Source organism: Microtus pennsylvanicus, chromosome 5, assembly GCF_037038515.1.
Source record: "Microtus pennsylvanicus isolate mMicPen1 chromosome 5, mMicPen1.hap1, whole genome shotgun sequence".
NCBI classification, from domain to species: Eukaryota; Metazoa; Chordata; class Mammalia; order Rodentia; family Cricetidae; genus Microtus; species Microtus pennsylvanicus.
In genome coordinates, this window is record NC_134583.1 from 46,353,072 (window position 1) to 46,379,528 (window position 26,457).

At 46.5% G+C, this 26,457-nt stretch overlaps 1 protein-coding gene and 1 long non-coding RNA gene across 2 annotated transcripts; one reads left to right on the forward strand and one right to left on the reverse strand.

The window, feature by feature from the left end:
- Window positions 1-1,021: 1,021 nt before the first annotated feature.
- Window positions 1,022-18,246, reverse strand: LOC142849510 (uncharacterized). Its single transcript, XR_012910584.1, has 3 exons — window positions 18,220-18,246; window positions 17,209-17,297; window positions 1,022-1,251 (listed from the first exon to the last, which is right to left on the reverse strand). It is a non-coding gene; the product is annotated as an uncharacterized LOC142849510 (long non-coding RNA).
- Cckbr (cholecystokinin B receptor) lies at window positions 15,466-25,358 on the forward strand. The gene is made up of 5 exons (XM_075971760.1): window positions 15,466-16,031; window positions 22,937-23,188; window positions 23,339-23,588; window positions 23,885-24,054; window positions 24,242-25,358. The coding sequence occupies exons 1-5, from the start codon at window positions 15,881-15,883 to the stop codon at window positions 24,772-24,774; spliced, it is 1,356 nt and encodes a 451-aa protein (XP_075827875.1). The 5' UTR covers window positions 15,466-15,880; the 3' UTR covers window positions 24,775-25,358.
- The last annotated feature ends 1,099 nt before the right edge of the window (window positions 25,359-26,457 follow it).

The following is a 26,457-nucleotide window of genomic DNA, read 5'->3' on the forward strand; positions in this document are numbered from 1 at the left end:
AGTGTCAGGGTAGCTTTGGTACATTTAAAGGAGCCTTGCTGGTGTAGGACAAAGGCAGTGTTGGAGTCACAGGAAGGAAGTCTGATAGAACGTCTGACCTGCGTTCACTCCAGGTCACCACTTCAGCTGCACCAGGTCATCCAGACTTCAGGTCTGAGCTGGGCCAGGTGGGGTTGTAAATGAACCTGATGTGTAACTTATAGATTTAGCTGAATGATAAGTGTCATTATCAGGAGAGATTGAGATGGTTATTGCACCTTAAAACATTTTAAAATGTGTAATTATTTTGTGAGTTATTAATAAAATCTGAGGTTCATAAGGTTGGAAATGGGTTTATCTCATTCATCTCTATGTTGCCAGAGCCCAGACTGCCTGGTACATAGTAGGTGCACACATATGCATGTAATGACCAAGGTGAGGTGAGCCTAAGCATCTTGAAGGAAATGCCGCTTGTTGGTTCCTGGCCTCCCGGCTAGCTTAAACCCAGAGTAATCACACAGAAACTGTATTAATTAAATCACTGCTTGGCCGATTCGCTCTAGCTTCTTATTGGCTAACTCTTACATATTAATTTAACCCATTTCTATTCATCTGTGTACCACCACATGGCTGTGGCTTACCAGCTGAAGTTCTGGTGTCTGTCTTCAGCAGGGCTACATGGCTTCTCCTTGACTCCACCCTTCCTCCCAGCATACAGCCTAGCTTTCCCAGCCTAGTTCTGTTCTGCCCTTGCCATAGGCTCAAAGCAGTACTTTATTCATTAACTAATAAAAGCAACACACAAACAAAATGACCTCCCACACCATAAGCACAGAAGCCCAGTGTTAAAAGAAAGTAAGTGTCATTTCCTCAAGAGCCTTCGCTACCATCTCTGCCTCAAATCCCACAGAACTAGAATGGGTGGGTATGATGTGAATGATTTCATCACATACATGATGGACTTAGTGAGCTGAAAATAGGCTTATTAGTGGGATGGACACTCTTAGAATAGGTGAATCTTGTCACTCCATAGAACCCTCATCTGCAAGAACACAGTGATAATGGACCAGCTCCAACCTCCTTTATGCAGGACAGTAAAGTTTCAAGGCCAGATGTGCATCTCCTTCCTGTGTTTTTCTAGGATGAGGGTTTTGATGTCACCATATGGAGTCCTCCAGTGGTAGAGCAGTTCCCATTTCTGATTTGGAGCCAGTGCTTTCACGGTTCAGGATTGTGCTGGGTTGAGGTAGTTTAGAGCACAAATTTAAGTTCCTTTAATAACAAAAATAAAAATCAATTCTTTTAGTCTAAAAACGCCTTAGTATGTAACGAGCATCAAGCAAGACACTTCTGTGTACGGAAAGAAATGTTGCTGAAGCAGTCACTGGGAACTGCACTCTTCACCCTCCTCTCCATCACAGGGAATAACTGAAATGTTTACATCCCCTGACTGTAAGGTTCTTTGAACTGCAGCATCCAAACCAGGAATCATCAGAAACCTCTGCCCCAGTTCCCTTAGGACTTGACAACAATTCACTCAGAAGCAAATGTTCCCATCTGTCTACACAGGCTTAGAGTCGAAAGAACCAAAACTTCTGGGGGTGAAATATTCCTTAAGACTAAAGGAACAAGAACTGAAGATTCTGTTAGTGCTTTCTTTCCTTGCTCTAGTATCTTAGCACAAACTTCACAGGCTAAAACAGCACCTCTTATCACCTCACAGTGTGTGACTCAAATCTAGGCTCTCTTCAAATGGCCGTTGGGCTGGGCTCTTAGCTGCAGGCTTTGGGGAAGAATCTGCTTCTGGATTCATTCCAGCTATCGGCAGAATTTATCCGTCGAGACTATAGGACTCACCTCTCTAGTTTTTTGATATATTTCTCCTTAAATACCATGCCCCAACTCCCCCCCCCTCAAAAAAAACAATACCACTTCTAGGAGCAAAGCAAGGGAAAGGCTCTTGTACCAGGATTTTATTTTGGGCCACAAACCAGTTCCCAAATCATGACATGGAGATTTGTTCATTATAAATGCCTGGCTTTATCTTAGCTCTTATTTTAATGTTTCTCTTTAGGTTTTGCCTCGGGATTTTTTTTTTTACCTTTCTTTCTGTATATCTATTCTGTGTCTGGCTGGCTGGCAGCTGCCTAGCTTCTGGCCCCAACAATGTCTCTCTCTTTTTCCCTCATTCTTTTCTTTTTCCCTCTTCTTTAGCCTAGATTTCTCCTACTTATTCTCTCTGTCCCCCAGCCCTCCCTATCCCAATCCCACCTATTTATTGGCCATTCAACTTTTTATTAAACCAATCAGGTGCCTTAGGCAGGCAAGATGAAACAGCAGCAATCTTTACATAATTAAACAAATGCAACAAATTTTTTTATAATTAAACAAATGTAACACCTTTATATGGTTAAATATTCCACAACAGGCTCTTCTTCATGGGGCCCCATCAGATTAGGCCAAGTCAGCCTGAATAATGCAGAATGATTTCTCTGTTTCAAGGTAAGCCAACTATTAATTTTAATTACACCTGCAAAGTTCCCATTGCCATATTCAGAAGACAAGAGTAGTAACAGACAAATTTCTGCCTATTATAATCTCCTGGGAGGATAAACTTGGACTCCACTTTCACAGAGGTTGCAGAATAGGAAGAGATCAGAATTGAGTCTTCTGGAGCCTGGAGAATGACCACAGCATCATGAAGCACCAGAGAATAAGACTGCACGGCCTAAAAGTGTGTAAGTTTGAACCAAGTACATCTCAGCCAGCCCTGTCAGAAGACAAGAGATTCTGCCCAGATGGCCAGAGACATTTGCAAGACCCTAAGTTGGATAAGAGAAAACAGACAGGAATCCATAAAATACAACTGAGATGAAATTCTCCGAATGTTAGTTAGAAACTTTAATAAAATCTGTAAAACTCGGGATTTTGTGTTGATTTCATTGGTTAATAAAGAAACTGCCTTGGCCATTTGATAGGCCAGCCCTTAGGTGGGTGGAGTAGACAGAATAGAATGCTGGGAAGAAGGGAAGTGAGGTCAGAGATGTGATGGAGCCCGCCGCCAGGTCAGACATGCTGAATCTTTCCCAGTAAGACACCACCTCATGATGCTACACAGATTATTAGAAATGGGTTAAGCAAGATATGAGAGTTAGCCAAGAAGAGGCTAGAGATAATGGGTCAGGCAGTGTTTAAATGAATACAGTTTGTGTATTGTTATTTCAGTTGTTAAGCTAGCCAGGCGGCCGGGAGCTGGGTGGCAGAAACGCAGCCCACAGCTCCTTCTACAGGTATATACAGTATTTCTCACACTGTTAAGGAGGCAGGTGAGGTGTATGCTAGACATAGGTTTAACTCTTCAGTTCTTATAGCCATGTCAGGAAGTTGATTATTATGTTCACTCTTTCCAGACCAGAAACTGCAGCCCATAGAGCAACTGAAAATACTAGATTTGATTTGTTGAGGAGTTCTCTATGACAGGTTCTGGGCCACATGCATTGTCTCAGTTCATCACTACAACCATATGAGAAGGATATCGCTATTATCTCCATGTTTAAATGAAGAGCCTGAAGCTATGGGATTAGACAGCACACCCCAAATCACTGGGCTCATCAGTCACATGATAGGGAACCTAGGCTTGTCATTTTTATTTTATTTTATAGGAAAGAGCAAACCTTGGTTTGGGGCTAAAGTCTGCCTAGTTCCTTCCTTTGCAGAGAACAGTGCTTTGATCAGTCGCTGTGGTAACCAAGGGAAACCATGTCATTCCTGCAAAGCAAAGCTATGACTCCCCACAAGGTTGCCCAGTGTGATCAAATGTAATCTCAAGGATGCAGCCACAAAGGCAGAAACCACTGCTACACCGGAGAAGTGGGGTAGAGGGCAAGCATCTCTACACCTACATTATGTGTGCTGCTAGATCTGCACCAGAGTGTCAAAATATGTCAAGGGCTTTTCTGCTGAGATCATGGCTGCCTTGAGGATTAGCTCTCCTCCCTCCTCCCAGCAGACCTAGGGCTCATTGTCTTCTCTTGGCTGCAGGATACCTTGACCTGGCTGAGGTATTCAAGGTTCAACCCTCCTATTTTTCCAGTTAGCTACTCTCCTGCAGAAAAAATTACCAGCCCGTGTTTCTCTCTCTCTCTCTCTCTCTCTCTCTCTGATTCATATGGAGACAGGCCTTCCACCCTGAGGTAAGAGCTAATGCAGGCTCTAACAACAGGAGACTGAGTGGGTGGATTCTTGCTTGGGGCTCAGGGAAGTTTGGCTTGAGTCTAGAATCAGAGATGGGTTGTTCAGATGGGATCAAAATCATGGCTCGAGTCAGGGAACCTGTTCAGCTGGACTGAAATACAACTGGTGGGACAGAGCATACAACTGTAGCCACTTGAGGTTTGCTTCTGAAGAAGCCCTTACTAGCTGGGAACCCCTCAGCTTGTACAAAATCTTTCCTAGCTATTACTAGAGACTTACAATGTGAACTAATTTATGAATGGCAGCTTTCCACCAGCGCCTGATAGATGGAGATTTCTCCACAATCAATGTCATCTGTCACTATTACATCCTCTACCTGTGATTTTCCTCTGAGCCTTCTGAGGATCTAGTTGCATAGCTCCTGTGGGCCCTTCTAGCAGTACCATATATCGCCAGCAGAGGGTGCCAGGTTTTTTCACTCCACTTACAACCCTCTTCTAGGCTTCAGACTTACACTACTTTGAAAAACTAGGGGAAATATCCAGAAAGAAATGGAATTCGAGGGGCAAAGATAATATTGGAGGAAACTGTTGTCTTGACTAGTCTGTGGAAACATTTGTTCAGACTTTAAATTTTTTTTTGATTTATTAATTTATTTTGTGTGTATATGCATGTATGTCCCTTGTACCCTTAGAGGTGAGAAGAGGACTTCAGATCCCCTGGAAATGGAGTTACCAGTAGTTATGAGCCACCATGTGAGTGCTGGGAGCTGAGCCCAGATTCTCTACAAGATTAACAAATTAACAAGTGTCTTCCCAGTTTCAATATCTCAGCCTGTTGCTCTCAGCCTTCTTCCTTCGCCTCCAGCAGGTTACACAGGAATGCCAGAAGCTAATAATGTGGGGACATTCTTGGGAGCTGTCTCTGCGCGACTTTCCTTTGGCTCTATTAGCCCTCGGGTGAAGCCTTGACCTGGCAGAGCTCTGGCCGTCACTGACCAGCTTTGAGGGCCTAGTCTGACACCGAGTGTGATCATCCAGACCACTGGGCCCGTGGCTCTGCTCTCCCCCAGCACAAATCTGGGGACCTGGAAGGCTAGTACTGCCCCTGATTTCTTTCCGCTGCCCAACATTATTGCCTGACTCCAGCTGGCTGCCTTCCCAGCCATTTTCCTCTTTATTTAATTATGCCAAGGGAAGAGCCTCCTGTGTGGGCAGGGATTGCGTAGGCAGGAGCTCACCACAGAAGCATATCCACATATTGTAGAAAGGCAGAGAAAGCCTTGAAAGGTGCAGACTACAGAGAATGCAACCTAATCAGACCCAGAGAAAAGGACTTAGGAACTGGGAAAAGGAGAAAGCTAGAAAGCCCAGAGACTAAGATGTAATTTATCTCCTGCTTGGACCCCAAGTGTGTGTGTGTGTGTGTGTGTGTGTGTGTGTGTATTAGAGCTTATTACATGATCCTGGCACTACTGTGTGTGTGAAAGGTGGGCTTCCCGAGTAAATTACTAGTGTTTTTAGGACCTATCAGCTCCCTAGAGTAGTAAGTTCTTTCAGCACAAGTTAAGCGGCTGGGCATTAGGCGGTCTCTCTTTGGCTGCTTTTACTTAAGCTGCAAGTACCCCCCTCACCTCAGTTGTGATATTGATTACTGAAAAAAGGATCATACCTGTGTTACTGGGTCAGAGCACGCCTGGGAAATATAAACCATTCTAACCACACACCACACCAGTCAAGTTTAGTGGCCCAGAATCCCCAAGGCTCCAAACAAAAGCCAAATACAACCCTGGCAGGTCAAGTTACAACAGCTTCTCTCAGCCGGAACCTGGCTCTGCCCGGACATCGTGTAATTTGACTGCTTCTTGAGCGCGTGGGTTGGTTTTTGACTGATTCTAGAAGGAGGGTCCACGTCTGTCTTCTATTAGCATCCATACTGACTTTGCATTCCTTGTCATTATCTAAACACCCCGTTTCCTGGCCCTGCACAGCCTTCTCTCCAAAGCCTGGAAGGCCCTCGGCCTGGACCAAATTTCCTCCTTTGTTGTAATGAATATTTAATCCCCTCAGCACATTGTCATCACCTTCCTCCCCCACCCATGGACATCCCTCTTCTCCACAGTAACTGTTTTACTTTCCCCTTATAAACCACTTCATTGGCTGAGAGTGTAGCTCAGTGGTAGAGTGTTTGTCCAGCGTGAGCAAGGCCAAGGTTTAATCTTCAACACTGCTGAATTCATTAACTAAACAACTTTCACTGGATTAGCCTATTTACAGCACTTCCTGGTCATCGCCTCTCATTACCCAGCAGCAGGCAGACAGAGGAGATTAGGACCAGCATGCTATGTCAACTGTGAAGAGCTATCGGCAGCTTCTTTCTCACCTTTCTTCAGGGTCTCTTCAATGGCTTCCTGTCTGGGCTGTTTCTTTTGGGGGTGGTATCACAGAGTTTGACCATGCTCCAGTGAGTATATAGGCAACACAAATTGGACTTGATATAATTTTCTTTTCATTTTGGGGGGGGAAGGCACAAGGATAAGAGAGTGAACCTAGGAAAAATGGGAATCAAGTGTGATCAGACTGCATTGTATAAAATAATCAGTAAAAATATGATGTTTAAAAAAAAAGTTGCCATCAAAGAAGAGGAAATGGAAAGACTGTAAGAGCCAGAGGTGGTAGAGAAGCAAAAGGAAGCTGCCACTTTCAGACACAACGGGGCTGGTGCACATGTGAGCTCTCGGGGTCTGTGACAGCATGTACAAGACCGGCAGAAGGACAAGTGGGAAAGTCACGCTCCTGAGCAAGGCGCTGTGTACCATTGATGCTGCTGAGGGAAAGAAAATTCCTTTTCTTCAGTGGAGGAGGTAAACCAACTGCACTCCAGGGCCGGGAGATACTGTGAATAAGCAGAGCTTTCACACTGAGGAGAAATCAGTCAACAAAATGAGCTCTGTGCTTTTGTGTGCTTTTGGTTGTTGGTTGGATGGATGGATGGTGGTTGAATGGCTGGTTTGGTTTGGTTTCATTTGGCATTTTTTGTCTTTGCTTTGATTTGGGGATTTTTAAAGAGAAAGAGAGGGATAAAGAACATGAAGTTGGTGGGAAAGGGGGGGGGTGTGATTTCTGGGAGGAGTTGGGGGAGAGAGAGAATATGATCAAAATACAAAAATGGAAACAATTTAAACCTCTGTTAGAAAGAATAAAGAGAAATGGCCAGCAACTCAAGGCTCCTGAATCCAAGTGTGACCTTCATTTGCGGCCACGCTCTGAGTACAAGCACAAGGAAAGAGAAAAGAGGTAATGAAGCCATGAGATAGTGGTGCACGCCTTTAATCCCAGCACTTGAGACAGAGCAGGCAGATCTCGAGTTCAAGGCCAGCCTGGTCTACAGAGCAAATTCTGGAACAGACTCCAAACTACACAGAGAAACTCTGTCTCCAAGAACAAAAACAAAAACACAGAAAAAAGTAATGAAAGAAGTGTGGAGGGCTTAAGAGACGGTTCAGCGGACAAAGCGCCCACCAGGCAAACATGGGGCCTGGCTTGGGGTCCACAGAACTGTATCTGTAATCACAGCAGCCCATGGTGAGAGTCCACTCAGAGACATCAGATTCCCAGAAATGTGTGGACCGGCCAGCCTATGCCGTGACAAACAAAAGAAATCCAGTCTCCGACAAAATGGTGAGGAGTAACGCCCGAGGTGTCCTCTGACCGCCACACTCACACCAAGGCACGTGCGTACCACAACACACAGGAATGTATATGCACACATGTAAACACACACACAAATCAATCTCTCTCTCGCTCTCGCTCTCTCTCTCTCTCTCTCTCTCTCTCTCTCTCTCTCTCACACACACACACACACACACACACACAGATTTTTTTAAAAGGAAGTGTGGGAAAAGGTCTGAGAAACCATTAGAGAATGGGCATGCCATAACACAATACCACAAACTGGGCAGCTTAAATAAAGGAAATAAATTTGTTTACAGTTCTTAAACTACAAGTCTTAGGTCTAGGTACCAGCAGATTCGGCTTTTTACAGTGGTCATTTCTGGGTCTGAAAACACTTGCCTTCTCCCTGTGCCCCCACGTGACTGATCAATCGTTCCTGTGTATGCAGAGAGAGGGGAAGAAGGAAAGGGAGACAGATAGATGTCTGAATATCTGCTCACTCTCCTTCTCTTGTGAGGACATCAGCTCTCCAGACGCTTCTGGCCATATTTAATCTTCCTTGCCCCCGTTCAAAGCTTCTCGTCCTCTTACAACCTGTGTTTCACAGGTTGGGGCCCACACCTTCTAAGTGCTGTTTCCTCTCTCTCAGTAGGCTCCCCACTCCTAGAAATTGCAAATTTCTTTGTACTCCCCACTTCCCCTCATTACTGAGGACAGCCAAGGTCTCTGTGCCCTTCCTTACTCTCCGTAGGCCTTGTCACACCCCTCACAGCTCCTTCCCCATTCCAGCTTAGATTCCAGGCTCAGTATTTTGCTCTTGTCCCTGTATTTTTCTGGTAAACTCCTACCTTTGATGAACCAAACCATCAACATCCCCAGCTAAGCTGCAGAAGAAATAAAGCTTTCCTCTGCTGTCCTATAGACTTACTCGGCCCCTCTGCTCTTCACTTCCCACCCCTACTCCATTTAGGTTTTGTTCGTTTTGTGCGTTCTTTCCTTTATTAAACTATTTTCAGTAAGGCAATGGCTCAGCAGATAAAGTATTTGCTGTGTAGGAATGAGGACCTGAGTTCAAATCCTAAGACCTCACCCAATGCCGAGTTTAACAACACATATCTGCAATTCCAGTGTTCTTACTCCGGTGACGACAGGGAATTCTCAGAAACTTGGGCTGGCACACACACTGGAGAAGAACACGGAAGAAACCTTTCTCTGATGAGGTGGAAGACAAGGACAGACACTTGAAATTGTCCTCTGACCTCCACACAGAAGCTGTAGCATGTGTGGACACATCCCCAACACACACACACACACACACACACACACACACACACACACACACACACACACACCTAACAGTCCATAGCTCCAGAGCACACCAAAACCACAAATCTACAGTATTAGTTAAGATTCCAATTATGTTGCTATGACAATAGTGAAAAAATTAGAGAGACTTGAGCGTGTGGAGGATTTTTTTGTGCAGAAGAACTGAAGATGGCAAAAAAATCATCTCAGAGTAAAGAACATACAGGCCTCTTCCTCTCCGTCACCCTCACACCTCCCCCACACTGCCTCTACCCGCATCATCAAAGGTGGCTTGTCCTCCAAGCTGCAGTCAGCTTGCGGGGAGGGAGGGTCTGCTTCTCCCCTTCACCACCTATGCAAAGCCTTGCTTTGTCTTTCAGGCACAGCCACTGTCCTAGCCATCAAGCCACACTTCACTGCAGAAAACCAAACATATATATGGTTGTTAGCCGGGTGCTCACAACTTTGTTACCACCTTCCACTTCTGATCTCCCTTTACTCTTGACACCAAGATTGAATCTCTACTCCTATCGAAAGCTAGGGACTTCTATGCTTCTCTAGAATCTTCTCCTTGTTGTCTCGGAAATCTGACATCATGAACTCACCTCCGTCCTTCTAGCCTTGTCTTAAGTCTTCTCTATATTGGAATTATGCCATCTGAAAACAACGTTTCCACATTCTTCTCTAGTTCTTCCTCTTCCTAATGATGACGTTTCTAAAACGCCTTTTTGAAATCAGCCACTCCACTCCCTCCAGGTACATTCAGGTTTAGTACACCTACCTATCTTCTGCCTCAATTAACAACCAAAATGGCTCTTTCTGAGGTCGCCACTAAATTCTGAATAGTTTCTCAGCCATTCAGTTTCTTACCCAGGAACAGCATTTGAACGATTCAACACATTTCCCTTTGATGAGCATGTGGGAAGAACAGCCCTGTCCACTGCTGGTAGGAATGGAAACTAGCCCGCCATTATGGAAATCAGTATGGTGACATCTCAAATAAAGAAATGACTGGGCAGTTAAAGTGATTGCTGGGAGTCAAGAGAACCAAAGTTCAGATCCCTAGAGTCACATGATGCCAGGTACTGGGTATGGCAGCCAGCAGCAATTCCAGTCCATGAAGGGAGAGCACAGAAACCTGGCCAGTGAAACTAGGCATATCTGTGAGTTCTGAGTTTGCCTGAGAGACCCTGCCTCAAAGAACAAGGTTGAAGAGCAAAGAAAGAGGATTTCCAACATCAAGTTTTGGCCTACACATGCGCACGCACACACACACACACACACACACACACACACACACACACAAGTCTGACAATCTGGCATTCTATCCCTAGAATCCACATAAAGGTGGGAAGAAGAAAGCCTAATCTACAAAATTGTCCTCTGATCTCTACATTTGTGCCATGCTATAAGCATACCCTGCCACACACACACATCATAAACACATGTGCACATACAATAATAATGATTAATAAAATACAGCTTAAAAGAAAAACAATACAACTGCCATATAACCTAGCTACAGGACTCCAGGATGTATACTAAAGTGACTCCATGTCCGACCACAGATTCTTGCACATTTATGCTTACTGCTGCATTCATCACAACCGCAGGAAAGTGGATTCTTTCTGTATACTCATCAAAAGATGGATGATAATAAAATCGCAGAGCCTGTACACAATGGAACTCTAGAGGTAAACACAAATGAAATTTGCAGGAAAGTGAATGATGTTAGGAAATACTACATTAAGCCAGGTAACTCAGAAAGACAAAAAAAATATATAGAATATTGTCTCATACGCAAATCCTAGCATACAATGTTTGTGTGTGGATCTAAGTGGATATGTGTTTACAGGAGACCATGTGAGCAGAGGAAGTGCTGAGAGGTAGGGGAGGGCAATAGGGCACTATGACATGAAATCAAAAAGAAGACTAAAAGGGGTTGGAAAAGGAGGTCAGGGGATATGGGAGAAGAAGCTCATGGGGAATTAACAAAAATAACTTTTAAATGCCAAAATGAAGCCTAATGCTATATATGCTCATTTAAAATTCCTAAAACAAAATAATCATAAATTTAAAAATAATATGAAGCCTAAATTTATAGTTCTCTGTGAGAGGGAAGGAATCCATCAAAAGTAACCTGCCTGGAACACAGTTTCTGTTACAGTTTTTATTCAGCTACTAGAAGTCTTAGGGACTTATTTTCTAATTCCCTTCTCTCACCCTCTACCTGCAAACACTCTAAATGCTGCCTTCTTGCTTCATGGACAGTTTTTAGATCCTTCTTCTGCACGATCTCTATGACTTTAATAAGTCATTACCGTGCCCACCTGAATTGGTGCTTTGACATGAGCCAGTGCTGCAATGGTTCCAATGCCCGTATCCTTCTGGGATGGCTTACGGTGGTCTCCACTTGCCACCCCCTCCACTGGAAGGTGTGGCCACTTTTCCACAGCGGATGCAGCAGGTTATAATGAATTTAGTGGCTTAACGCCAGTCATTTATTAGCTCCTAATGCTGTTGGCCAGAAGTCTGCCCAGCGTGGCTGAATTCTCTGTCTAGGGTATCACAAGCTGTCATTTGCAATGAAATATATTCCAGAGATTCCAGGAAGAACTAAAAGCCTTGGTGTTTCACTGCCGTTGGGTAACTGCTCTCAGCTAGAGACAACTTTCGGGTCCTTGTCCTGTGTCCTCCTGAATTCTCTAGCTCGTAACAGTGGTTGTCATTTCTTCAGAGGGTTCCCCTCTCTCTGCCATCAGCAGTATGTTGAGGGACGGAGAGATGGCTCAGCAGTTAAGAGTACAGTAAGCCCTTCTAGAGGACCAGAGTTCAGTTCTCAGCAACTACACTAACAACTGCCTATAACTCCAGTTCAGGGACCCAACAAACCTTCTAGCCTCCACAAACATCCACATTCATGTGACAATGTGACGCATACACATAAAGACACACAATGCACATAAGTAAAAATTTAAAACTCAGTCTTTAAAGTCATTAGTGTACCAAGTTGGGCACGGTAGCTATCTTAATCAGGTTTCTGTTGCTGTGCTAAAACACCATGGCCAAAAGCAACTCTAGGAGGAAATGTTTTTGTTTTTGTTTTGGTTTTTGACTTGCACGTCCACATCACAGTCATTGTCAAAGTAAGTTAGGGCAGGAACTCAAAGCAGGAACCTGGGAGCAGATCTGAAGTGTGGAGCCCATGGAAGAATGCTGCTTACTGACTTGCTCCCCCATGGACCACCTTCCCAGGAGGTGGTAATGCTCACAGTAGGCTGGGCCCTCCCATATTGATCATGAAGCAAGAAATATCTGATAGTCTTGCCTACAGGCAATCTGATGAAATCACTTTCGCACTGGAGTCCCTCTTCCCAGATAACTCTAGCTTCTGGTAAAGTTAACAAAACAAAAACAAAATGAAACACATAACCAAAAACTAGGACAGTGGTACAGGCCTGTAATTCCAGCACTGGGGAAGTGAATGCAAGAAGATCAGAAGCTCAAAGTCATTCTCAGCTACACAGTGAGTTTCAGGCCAACCGGGGATACATGAGACCCTATTTCAACATGCACTTCCTTCAAGTATCTGGTTTCTGCTGTTGTCGGTCCAACCACGGAAAACTCTTGGCTGTTACAGGACCTGTATGATTTGACTAGGACTGCCTGGGTAATTTCTGTATTTTTGAGAGCAACTAACTAGTGACATTGATTCTACTTCTCATACTGTAGTCAGGTAGTTCATACCTCACTGTAATCTCTGGGCCAGTTATACAAGGGTGAACATGATTAGCCATCACCCGCCAAGAGAATCAGGAAAATGTCTTTGCTAAATGCTACTCTACATGCAATCAGATAGCTAGGTAGGAAATGAGAACCTTCCAGAAAGCATATACCAAATCCGTTTGACTAGGAAATGCATAGCCAAAGGTGGGAGGAAACACTCAAGGAAGGCCAATGTGTGTTCAGCAGAGGGAATAAAAACTACAGAAACACAGCAGAAACCAGGCCACACAGGTTTCATAGATCGGATTCCTTCTCTACTAAAAGCAAAGATCAGTAGGTTGGCATAACTCCAATGGTATTCTTAACATAGAACTCTGGACATAAGGAAGAGGATTGGATGTAAAGGGTCACCAACAAAGTATGGCAGCCATACTAGGAGCCTGGGATTGTAGTAGCACAAGAGACTGTTGATACAAGCAGAGTCATTCAGTAGCTAAAATCAACAGGACTTTGTGATTGATTGAATGTGGGAGCGATGTAGCTCTATCCTCCAGGAAGCAGACTCTCAAACAGGGATCACTGTGAAGGATGTTTACTAAGAAGTACTCTTGAAGTCAACACCTGTGCAAGAGGGGATGAAAATAGGACTGGGCAAAGGGAGAGGCTGAGCAGTAATACAGACCCAGCAGAATCCTCAACCACCCTCAAAGGAGGAGCTGGGATGTCGTGAACAGATATTCCTTCAGTGGGATGAGGAAATGGGCTCTTTCTCTTCTGCTGATTGATCATTGGATGCATGATAACCCAGGAAGAGTTTGTGATGTTGAAGGTACTCTGCTCTGACAACTTCTGGAGAGGACTGATTCTTGAGCACTGTCTTCTAGGCAATGAATCCTTTCTTTTTGAGCAGTCTGGACTTTGTACCATAAGGTCCATTACAGGGGTGGAGGAGCATGGAGGATAAGGATGATTTTATGTGTATGAATGTTTTGTCTACACATATGTATATACACCACATAAGTGTCTGGTGCCCACAAAGTCCAGAAGAGCAATGGATCTCTTGGAACTGGAGTTGAGAATCACCTTATCTGTGCTGGGAACCACGCCCCAGGTCCTCTGCAAAAGTAGCTGGTGCTTGCTCTTAATAGTTGAACCATATCCCCAAGCCTAATTTCTAAACTTTCAATTTGTGCACCTTAATGTTCATATGTAGGACTGTGAATCGCAGTTTCTGGTTTATTTAGTGAAATCCCCGCTATAGTGGGAGGTCTTCAGGGATAGACTAGCTGCATGGAAAATAGTGTACAGTCCGATAATTGATACCTAGATACATGGTTTGTTGGATAACTGAATGCAACCTACATCTATTTCCATCTTTCTCTCCTCCTGTATTTCCTTTGTCCCCTTGTTCTTCAATGCTACCATCACCCAGTATGGGAAAATTCATCAGATTATCAGAGATACCACCTGTGCTGGAGCTGAACAAACAGCACAGCAAGTTCCTCTGATCCAGGGCTCTCAGAAGAGCAAGGGAGACAGCGGAGCACGGGGGAGTGGGTGATGACATCCCAGGCTCAACCCTTCCTACAGTGCTTCAGCCCTTATGAACTCGGCGGTGCCTGGTCAGGTCCTCTGCAAAGCAGTCAGAGGATACTAACTCTCAATTCCCCATTTGTCCAGAGTCCACCCAACTCTAATCCCCTCTTCCACTGAATGCCTCTCCCACTCCCACACTTCTGACAGTCGCTTTGGGAGTCCAAATGATGATACTTTATCTCATACTGGAATGGGAAAGAATGAAAGAAACAATACTGAAAAAAGAGGAGGCCAGGCCTGCCTCAGAAAGCTGCGTCCGCTCAGTCTTGTGCTCCACACGCACCTCCTGCTTTGTTCCCTCCCGCTACACCCCAGTGACCCAGTCCTTTTCCGGCCCCCTCTCGTGGGAACCCAGCACCCTACACCGGTGCTGCACCTGTGCTAAGGGCAAACAGGGAGCATCAGCGTTTCGGGTGCAGATGGACGCTGCCTAGAGACCAAGCTTCCTGCTCGCCATCATTCATCTGGGTCAGGACCAGGACTAGAACCCCACTACACCTCAATTTAGTTCATTTAGTGCTAGTGTGGTTCTCACATCCATTCCCAGACGCCTCCACTGCCCTAGCCAACTCTAACTCGAAGCAGGCTTTTACTGTGTATAGTCTCCGTTGTGAGCAACTGCGGCTCTCCCTACCCTTCTGGAAGCCCTGGAGCAGAAGCTTAGATTTGGGTTTCAGATAGAAGATGGGGTGGTCTGAGGCAGAAGCTGAGGCTACCCCAGCCCTCACAAAAGCTGCAGAGAGAGCTAAGGTAGTGAGTGATCTGTGGTGGTTACTGCGGCCACTGCGGCAGAGCACAGTAACTGTGGCTCCAGGCGGGCTAACGCACCTGCTCTGTAGTGTGGGATCCTGGGGCAGAAACAGTATCCCCACCGCCACTTACACATTTTCTAAACCACCAAAGAAAGATGTTGGGCCCCTCAGCAGCAGCTACTCACTCCTCCCGTCGTGCAGTCCCCTCCGCAGACGCGCGCAAGCGCCCGTACACACACACACACACACACACACACACACACACACACACACACACACACACTCGAATTTCCAGAACTAGAGGCTGTGGTATGAGAGGTGGGCAGGAAAGACATATCTAAGAGAAGAGTGGAGAACCTAGCGCGGGGGCGAGCCTGGAGAGCAGTCACCCAGGAGCGTGCGTGGAACTCTGGAGCGGGGGCGGTGCGCCAAGTGTCACCTGGTGGGACAAAAGCCGCCCAGACAGAGCCTGGGACCGGCTGGAGTCAAGGCAAGGCTGGTGGAAAGTGGAAGGGTAGGAGACAGGGCAGGGGGCGGGAACCAAGAGGGGCGGGCGGTGTAGTGGGTGGGAGCCTGAGCCACCAGCGTTTCAGGGCCAGGTGCAACGGGGGTTGTAGCCCACTTGGCGGAGCTGAGTGGGACTTCACGGGGACCATGGAGCTGCTCAAGCTGAACCGCAGTATGCAGGGACCCGGAACCGGGCCGGGTTCCTCCCTGTGCCGCCCGGGTGTCCCTCTCCTCAACAGTAGCAGCACCGGGAACCTCAGCTGCGAGCCCCCTCGCATCCGCGGAACCGGGACCAGAGGTGGGTGCCTCCCTAAAACCCTCTCACTGCACCCAATAGCACTAATGAATAACCCTCACGACCTCTACACTGTCAACTGCCCATTGCTTTCCCTTGTAGTACTTCCACACACTGTGCCTCCAAGATCTTACAACTCAATCACACCTTCACAGAACCTGGTTCAGAGCCCTGGCCTCTTACTTCCTCTGCTATACCTGTGACTATTGTTCATCCCCAAGCTCAGCACCCCACAGCCGGGAAGCAAGGAGCAAGGACCTCTCCTTGCCAGTAGGTCTAGCTCTTTTCCTTTAACATCCAGTTTGCAGAGCCAGCACTGGAGAGAGAGAGGGAGAGGGAGAGAGGGAGAGAGGAAGAGAGGGAAAAGGAGGGGGGGGAAGCCTGTAAAAGAAAGAAAAAGCAGGAGAAGCCTGTAAAAGAAAGAAAAAGCAGGAGAGTGTGTCCGTGAGGGCTGGAGCTCTCTGGACTGCCTGGATGAGAGTCTGGAGTTGTAATCTGTCCCCCGACCCCAGCCTTCCCAAGAAAAGATTGTCAAATCTGAATTTAGCCAGCACTAGGGAATGCTGCCTTTCTTGTTTCTATTTGCCCCAAAATTCCTCTGCTCCCAGAGTCAAGCCCTTCATCTATTCCCATGCCTTTTCTGTTTTTCTGAAGATTTTGGAGTCCCATCCAAAGACTCCCAAGTGTCCCCTCTTCTTATGTCTCATTTTCCTGGAGCCACCTTCCCTTTGCATGAGTCTCATTCCTGTGTCACCGGCATCCCTTCCCACCGCCTTCACTCATCCTGTCTTTAAAGTGACTCTCCCTCCTCCCATCAGCAAGCGTCTTCAGTGCTTCAGTGAGCATTTTAAGACGCATTTCCCCCTTCCCGTACCCATATGTACTTTTAGTGCTTAATGAACACTTGCTAGGGCAAGTGCTGGGGACACCGGTATGAACTAGACAGGATCTGCAGTCTCATCATCGGTCTGCAGTCAAGTACACAGGGACCAAGACCATTGCCTGGAAATCCCAGCAAAGGCTCTGACTGAAATAGGGACAGCCAAGGGTGATGGGGTCTGATAACCTTGCCAAGGGTGCAGCCTGGGAGCTTGGGTTCTGTAAACAGAAAGGGAAAGAGTTGGAGTCTGTGTTCGAGAAAGAAACGTTGGAATAAATTACAATCCGCATAATTACTTACCCCATAAAACAGCCCATGCTTTCTCCGTCTGGCTGTTACCCGCTGTCACTTCAAATATTTCATTCAGGAGATATTTACTGAAGCAGAAACTGCGCTAGGCAACAAGGATATGAGGGTAACACACTGTCACAATCCTACTTCATGGAGCTCTGAGTTTATAGGGAAACAGGTAAACAAGGAACACTTCCAGCCTGCCCTTCTCTTGGGAATCAAGATTACTTTCCTGGGGTGGTGAGACATGGGTTTAAGCAGAAAACTATGGCACACAGAGAGCTAAGTGAAGGAGCAGAAGGAGCACAACGTGTCTTAGGTAAAGACATGCTGTCTAAAAAGCTCAAAGTTTAAGCCCATGGCAGATTTGTTCAGCACAACATAGTTTTTGAATGGCCGGAACATGTACCATTAAAGGTACATAATCAACACTCAGGCTGGACCAGCCTGGAGTATTATTTATGGAGAGCTTTAAGCCCTTGCAAGAGTGTAGCATTGGGATCTACTGAAGGATTCAATAGTGCTTCCAGGGTTAGTGGTGTTGTGTCGAGAATGGATGTGCGGATGAGATGGAATGCAGAAGGATACTTTAGAAAGCTATCACATTACACAGATCGGGCTGAAAGATGATGCTAACATAGAGGTGCTGGCAGAGGGGATGAAGAGAAGTGGGTGGACTTGAGAGCCACTTCTGGAAATGGAATCAACAGACCCTGATGATCGATTAGAAGTAGAGAGGGTGGATGAGATCAAGGAATGACATCCAGTTTCTAGTTTGGGAAAACTGGAAGGATGTAGATGGCATATCATGAGAAAGATAATCAAGGAGGGGCTGGATATGCACTTCATATTAAAGCCCTTGCCTAGCTACTGCAAGGCCCTGGATTCAGTCCCCAGCAACAAGGGAGCAGAAGTAGCTTTGGAAGAGGGGATTACTATAAACTCAGTTTGGAGTCCATGGAGTTCAAACAATGATGGCTAACTCATCAAAGCAGCTGAGTACAGAGATCTAGAACTTACCTAGGAGAGCTGAGCTGGAAATACAGCCTTGAAAAGTCTTCACCTAGAAGGAGAACTGGAAACCATAGGAACAGGAAAGAAAAATCTTTTTTAAAAAACATTGTATAAGATGAGAACAGGGAAGCTGACACGGGCCCCTTCAGAAAGCTGTCATTTAAAGGCAAAGCAGAGGGAGGAGATTCCATGAAGAGTGAAATGAAACAGAAACAGTAGCTGTGTCATTGCAGAAAGGAGAAGAAAGTCTTGACTGAGGTGGAGTAGGTGATGCTAAATATTGCTATGACGAATCAGAGATGAACAAAACACAATGGGTTTGCTTAGGCGCAATATCTAGTCCTTAGGAGGATATGTGGAAACTGACCTGACTCAGAGTGGGCTATGGGAAGGACTAGCAAGAAGTGAACAAGAGTAGTTAGTCAAAGTGTCCAAGAAGTAGAAGTGCTGGGAGAAAGAGGAACAGGACAGTGATAGAAATCTTGTGTGGTTGCGGAAGAGTAGGCTGTAGCCAAGCTTTACTGCCCCCCCCCCACACACACACACTTTAGAAACAGGGTCTCATTTGTTGGCCAGGCTGATCTCAAAATGGCAATTTCAAGTTTTTTTCTGCAGATTTGCTATATCCTGGGCATTTAAAAGTAGGGAAGAATCAAGAGAGATATTTAAAGGTTCTCATGCAAGGGAGGGCAGCGAGTAGAGGAGGGTCGCTGAAGAAGCAAGATGCTCAGTGATTCAGAGCCCAAGGACAAGGACAACCTCATTTATCTGGATGCTGTTGCTTGGACACATCAGGTTGTTATGCAGGTGTGCAGACACGCCGTGCAAAGAGCACTGGCCAGTCTCACTGAAATAGTACCCCACTGACGCACACGTCATCTGGCTCACTACGACGTTGCCGAGAGAAATGTGGATGCTGCGCACTTTATTTTTAGGCAAATCTGAGACTTCACCATTACCGCACATGCTGTCCATAGTAAAACGGGTGATAACCACACTCAGTGTTGTCCGCAGTCATTTCGAGGTGGTTTGTCTGTCACATACTACTCTTATTTTATAATCACCTACAAAATAGCACATCTTCCCCATGGCTGCGTAAGTAAACCTTCTGAAGATATCCCCAGGAAATCATGCAGTATCGTTCGTCAGCACTCAGACATTTTCAGTAATGACTCGGATAGTCTCTGTGTTCAGTCAGGCTTTCAGCTATTTCACACAATCAAGATTAACATCGTAACTGAGCTAGACGTGTTAGCACCTGACATTTATACTCACTTAAATAGTGCCCACACATCTTGGCTAATGCTACCATCCCCTCAGTCAGAACCGCCGGCCTGTGATTACTCCCCCACTCACATACAGAGCTCTGCATACAAGCCGTGCTTCCTGAAGATGTCATCGGCACCCTGAAGTGTTACTTAGTGTTAGTTATCGTTGTTGCTTACTCCTCTGTCATCACAGTTGCTCGGGTGTTCTTTAAACTTAAACACGGCCTATATTCAATTTGATATTACCAGTTATTACTCAAATAAATAAGGGCTACCTTCACCTACCTCTATATTACTCTCAAGTTCTAAGGCATAACTATATTGCCAATTCACCATTGCATATTCCCTCTGCTTACTTGCTCCATGCCACTGACACTTGGGTGTGTCTCATGCACCCAGCTATTCCCCCAAGTTAGTTGAACCCTATCCACGCTCACCACACATATATACACGAGTATTACAACGATGTCTCTGTTAGCAAAAAAACAAATATAGCACACCAGGTGAAGGCATTGGCTGCTTCAGTTCCTGTGAAGTTTTTCTTAGAAAACCCTGTTTTGTTTTGTTTTGTTTTGTTTTGTTTTGTTTTGTTTTGTTTTGTTTTGTTTGTTGATAAGCTACCTGTACCCTAGGCTGGTCTTGAACTTGTGATCCCCTGCCTCCAATCCCTAGGACTACAAGCGTGTGCCACCACATCTGGTTTAGAGGGTGCTGGGGATCAAACCCTAGGCTTTGGGTGTGCTAGGTAAGCACTCTACCCACTGACCACATCCTCAGCTTAAGCCTATCATTTGCTTTAGATGTTGTCTGGATCCTTGTGCTTATGCTTCTCTCCATTATCAGGCTGATCACACACACACACATGCATGCATACACACATGCACACACACACTCTCACACACATGCACACACATGCACGTACACTCTCACACACGCATGCGCGCTCACACACGCACACACACACACGCACGCACACACACACAAATAAACACACACATTTACAGTCTCACATACTCTTTCGCAATGTTCACACGCATTTGCTATACAATTGCTTGTCATGCTTATTATAACTTTAACGTCTTTTTTCCAGAAAACTCCAAGTATATTAAGAATTTCATAAAGGGGAAGCCTAGCTTCATCTTTTTGGGCCACCACTAGGTCAAGAGCACTCATAGGGTGTGTATCGACTGCATGAAAGGGTGTGACAGTTTTTAGGTACTTGTGTAGTTCAAAGTGCTACACAGCTTGAAGTGTAGTAATTAATGTTAAGGTGGGTAGAGACAGAAGAAAGTGAACTTGGAGAAAACAAAGATGCAAAAAAGGTCATCTGCTCCCCACCCCCCCGGGTCCAAGGGCCTCTCTGACAAAGATCTTCAAGAGTTTATTTATTGTCTCTGCACACACACACACACACACACACACACACACCTACGTCATGCACTTCAAATTTGCCAGACATAAGCCTTTCATAATCTGTCCCTGTGAAAAGAACATAATTTAAGTCAGTAATACACCAGTAATTGTAACACTCAGGAGGTAGATGCCGTAGGATCTCTGTGAGTTCATGGCTGGTCTGGTCTACATAGGGAACGCCTGGACAGTCAGGACTACATAAAGAGACCCTGTCAAAAAAGAAGAAGAGGAGAAGAAGAAGAAGAAGAAAAAGAAGGAGGAGGTTTGAAAAATAGGCATGCATACAAAAGCAAGAGTACTACATCAAAATCATCCTGTCGCCTGCTATTGGTCCACCAAGGCCCTCCAGTGTGTGTTTCCTAAGATACACTGGCAGAAAAGGGAAGTACAACAGAGTGAGGTGCCATGACGGAATAGAGAGACAGGGGCAATGAGGAGTTCAGATTGGGAGAAGAAAGAAATAGTGTGTTGAATGGTTGAGCCCTAAGGCAGCTGTAGGCAGCAAGACATTTCAGACACCCCAAGATTGAAGCAAGTAATGTTACTGCTAAGTCCTGTGGGGTGTGTGTGTGTGTGTGTGTGTGTGTGTGTGTGTATACATTTGAGCAATCAAAATAGGAAATCAGGTTCCCAATATCCACGATCTGGAATTACAGACAGTTGTGCGCCAACCAGCATAGAAATGCTCTTTATAGCTAAGCCTGCTCTCCAGTCCCCTGTTTGAGGATTTCTAATAAATAGAGCTTATTTATTATCTAATAAATAGAATAACCTCTAAATCAGCTAGTTATCATTATGAGCCAGTAATTCAGTTTAAAAACTAAGCCAAGAGCCAGCTAAGAGAAGCAAGCTGGGCAGTTAAGGAAGAGAAGCTGTACCTCTGGACCCCTCCTTCTCCCACAGTGTAGGAGGCTTTCTGTCTTCAAGCTCCTATGTCCCTGACACTGAGGCCGTGGGGATGGATGACTCAGTCCACTTCAATTCAATCCAGTTTTGTTCAGGTTTGCATGTTTATGATACAAAGATCCAAAGATGAATCCCCATAGACAATGACACAAATGAATTGGTCACCTTTCTAGCCCTTCTGACTCACCCAACAGCACTGGTCTCCCCTGGGGCTCCTATAGCTTCTTGAACATCTCTCAAACTCACTTCCTATCACACTGTGTAGCAATTACCTCTTTAAGTGTCTCAGATTCCCTCTCTACTGTCAGCTCTCGAATGGCAGTCACCTCTTTGTCCCCAGAACCTGACACAAAGGAAGTCCTCTGCAAATGTTTACCGAGGAAGAACAAATCTTTGGAGAATGTTAAAGCACAACGTGGAGAGGAAAACAGGGGCTCTAATAAATGTGTAGGGAACATGGAACACGCAGCGGTCAAAGAGTAGGAAATTAGCTCCAAATGAGGTGCTCACGATAGCCTTTGCAAAGCAGTGGCAATCAGTCTGATTCTTGGTAGATGAGGAATTTATAGGCATTTACCAGATTTGGGAAATGTTTGTGTTTGGGGTGGAAGCAGGGGGGTTATGAAGAGTTTTCATTCCAAGGCTGAGAAGTCAGCTTAAGAAGGAGTCATGAGTGCTCGTGGTGCAGGCAAGAAACTGAGTCATCAAGAGACTGGAGTGGATGCAGCGCTGAGAGGATGCAATAGCCCTGAAGGAGGGGCTGTGGACGGCACACAGCAGTCACAGTCCTGAAGGAGGGGCCACAGCAGTCACAGTCCTGAAGGAGGGGCTGTGGACGGCACACAGCAGTCACAGTCCTGAAGGAGGGGCCACAGCAGTCACAGTCCTGAAGGAGGGGCTGTGGACGGCACACAGCAGTCACAGTCCTGAAGGAGGGGCTGTGGACGGCACACAGCAGTCACAGTCCTGAAGGAGGGGCTGTGGACGGCACACAGCAGTGAATGGCTTTTCCCTTCTTTTAGTTGGGGGAAGGGTTGGTTTGGTTTTGTTTTCTGTTTGTTTGTATTTTGGGGAACACAGACATGATCCAACATGGTACTCAAATCCTCCTACAGCCACCTCTCTCTTCTACCTAGAACTGGAACTGGCCATTAGAGTCACCCTTTACGCGGTGATCTTTCTCATGAGTGTTGGAGGAAACGTGCTCATCATTGTGGTCCTGGGACTGAGCCGGCGCCTGAGAACTGTCACCAACGCCTTCCTGCTCTCCCTGGCAGTCAGTGATCTCCTGCTGGCTGTGGCTTGCATGCCCTTCACACTCCTGCCCAACCTCATGGGCACATTCATCTTCGGCAGCGTCATCTGCAAGGCCGTTTCCTACCTCATGGGTAGGTGAGACAAACATCCCCGCCTTGGCCCTCTCCCTTCTTAAAGTACTTGGCAAATACAAGGGTTTTTCCCGATGAGGGTGAGGAAATCACAGTGTCACCATGCGTGTGTGTGTTCCCAACGTGATCGTTTCTTCTCATGTTGCTTAGGGGTGTCAGTGAGTGTGTCCACGCTAAATCTCGTGGCCATCGCCCTGGAGCGGTACAGCGCCATCTGCAGACCACTGCAAGCACGGGTGTGGCAGACCCGCTCCCACGCAGCGCGGGTGATCTTAGCCACGTGGCTACTGTCTGGACTGCTTATGGTCCCTTATCCTGTATACACTGCAGTGCAGCCAGTGGGACCTCGAGTGCTGCAGTGCGTGCATCGCTGGCCCAGTGCGCGTGTCCGCCAGACCTGGTGAGGGCACCCACCACACTATCTTAGGAAGTCCTTTTCCCACCTTCCTCAGATGCTTCACTCCTTCCTCAGAGCAGTCCTCCAGCTCCAGGAATTTCCCCTCCAAGCCCCTTTCTACACCCCCACATTTGGAATTCCAACTTGGGGGTCCCTCGCCAGTCTCTCGACCTTCCAGCAGCATCCCCAAAGGCTAACCACCCCTTCTTTGATCAGCTGGCCACAGGCCAATTTTTGCCTCTTCCTCTACCTGTAACTGGCCACACAGGAGACATTATTGGTCTGTGTTATGTCCCCAGGTCAGTACTTCTGCTAATGCTTTTGTTCTTCGTCCCTGGCGTGGTTATGGCTGTGGCCTACGGGCTCATCTCCCGCGAGCTTTACCTCGGCCTTCGCTTTGATGGTGACGATGGTGAGATCCAAAGTCGAGTCCGAAACCAAGGAGCCCTGCCGGGTGGAGCAGCATCAGGTGGGTGAAAAGGTGAAATGCACGAGGGGCGGAGCTTTGGTAATGGACACGACTTCCTTAGTGGGTGGATCAGGGTAAAAGCCGTGGGGAAGGGGCATGGAGTGGATGTTGGGCTGCAATTTAAGAGGACTTTGCCTTCTGCTTTGACCGCACCCTCTGTGCTCTATGCTTTGTGCTCTGTGCTCAGGGCCTGTCCATCAGAACGGGGCTTGCCGGCCTGAAACTAGCCCGGCTGGGGAAGACAGTGACGGCTGCTACGTACAACTTCCGCGTTCCCGACTGGAGATGACTGCGCTGACCACTCCCACTCCTGGGTCAGGTCCTGGCCCTCGGCCCAACCAGGCCAAGCTGCTGGCTAAGAAACGGGTAGTGCGAATGCTGCTGGTGATTGTTGTGCTTTTCTTCCTGTGTTGGCTGCCAGTGTACAGCGCCAACACATGGCGCGCCTTCGATGGCCCAGGGGCACATCGAGCCCTCTCAGGGGCCCCAATCTCTTTCATCCACTTGCTGAGCTACGCCTCTGCCTGTGTCAATCCCCTGGTCTACTGTTTTATGCACCGCCGCTTTCGCCAGGCCTGCCTGGATACATGTGTCCGCTGTTGCCCACGGCCTCCACGAGCTCGCCCCCGGCCTCTTCCAGATGAGGATCCTCCTACCCCCTCCATCGCTTCACTGTCCAGGCTAAGCTATACCACCATCAGCACACTGGGACCTGGATGAGGGGTTGAAGGAATGGAGGGTAAGACAGGACACACGATCCCTATAAACAGATCCATCCAAACACATAAGAAACACACCATGACTCATCCAGGTGGACGCCCAAAAGCACGGATAGACGCCTACACACAGGAAGTATTATCTTTGCTGCCCCACCTGAAACAGACTGGAGTCTCAACAAGCAAGGAGGCACACTTCTGATAGGGGACTGAGTCCCACCCTGGACACCTGGCACTGACCCCACTGGATAGACAATCACAGTGTCTGTAGTAGTGAATTTTCGCTACACAAGGGGAGCTCTGACAACAGCTGACTGGCACCTGTGCGTAAATTAATAGCACTGTTCATTAGTGCCCATACCTAATGCCAGACTAACCTAGGACGTTGCAGACTGTCCCCAGTTTGACCTCATCATTCCCTTCATCACCCAGCACTGAAAATAACAATAGGCCTAATCACATACCTTCCCAACATGCAGACCTTTCCGCAATGAAAAGTCCCCTTATCCCTTTCTATTAGGGACTGTGGCCCTGACCCTCTTCCTTCACCAGACCACTTCTTAAAATAATAAATGACTTAGTGTCCTCTTGGGTGTTCTGAACTTTGGGAGGCAAGTGAGCAGGTGTGGATTCTGTTTTCTTCCACAACTACTCAACCCTGTGTCCAACACTGTGCAAAAATGTCTTGGGTATACTCTCACTCGGTTTTCATCATAGTCCAGTGATGATTCTGGGATCCAGCATGACAGGTGGGATATTCACGACACTTCATGTTTCCTGAGTACATTCTCCCATTTGATGCCACTGTCGAAGTACTATATTAATGAATGCTTGTTAAACTTTTGATGAAAAGATAGAAGGTGAAAGACTACATAAGACTTAGATTATTCAATGTGTGTTTGAAATACCAAGAACCAGACTATGGCAGGTACATGAAAGTTAATTGAAGAGTAGGGTCTTTTTATGAAATACTTGATCTGCTTTAGTTTCAGAAACTGGCCAGGATACGGTTGACTAGAAGTGCGTTCAGTAGATGTAGCAACAAAGAGACCTGGGGGTGAGAAGATGGAGTGTAGAACTGGCGGTCAATGTGAGCCTCCCAACTCAACTTCTCTTTTCACCATAAAACTCATCTAGCCCCAGAGAAAGACAGAGAACAGCAACCTTATCACTTCATACACACACACGAGAGAGAGAGAGAGAGAGAGAGAGAGAGAGAGAGAGAGAGAGAGAGAGAGAGAGAACAGCAAGCAGATGAGGCAGATGAGGATGATAAGGAGAGAATAGATAAGAATAATCAGAAGCAAAATATTGGGAGAAGAGAACTCCTTGACCCTTTATCTAGCAATAGATAGAGAATTGGATGGCTTAGGGTCACTGCTGCTGTGATGGACACCATGACCAAAAGCAAGCTGGGGAGCAAAGGGTTTATTCAGCTTAAACTTCCACATCATAGCCCGTCATTGAAGGGACTCAAGACAGGAACTCAAACTGGAACCTAAAGTTGCTGCTGGGGACATGGAGGGGTGCTGCTTACTGGCTTGCTCAACATGGCTTGATCAGCCTGTTTTCTTATAGAACCCAGGATCACCAGCCCAGGGATGGCACCACCCACAAATCAATCACTAGTTAAGAAAATGCCTGACAGGCTTGCCTACAGCCAGATCTTATGAAGGCATTTTCTTTT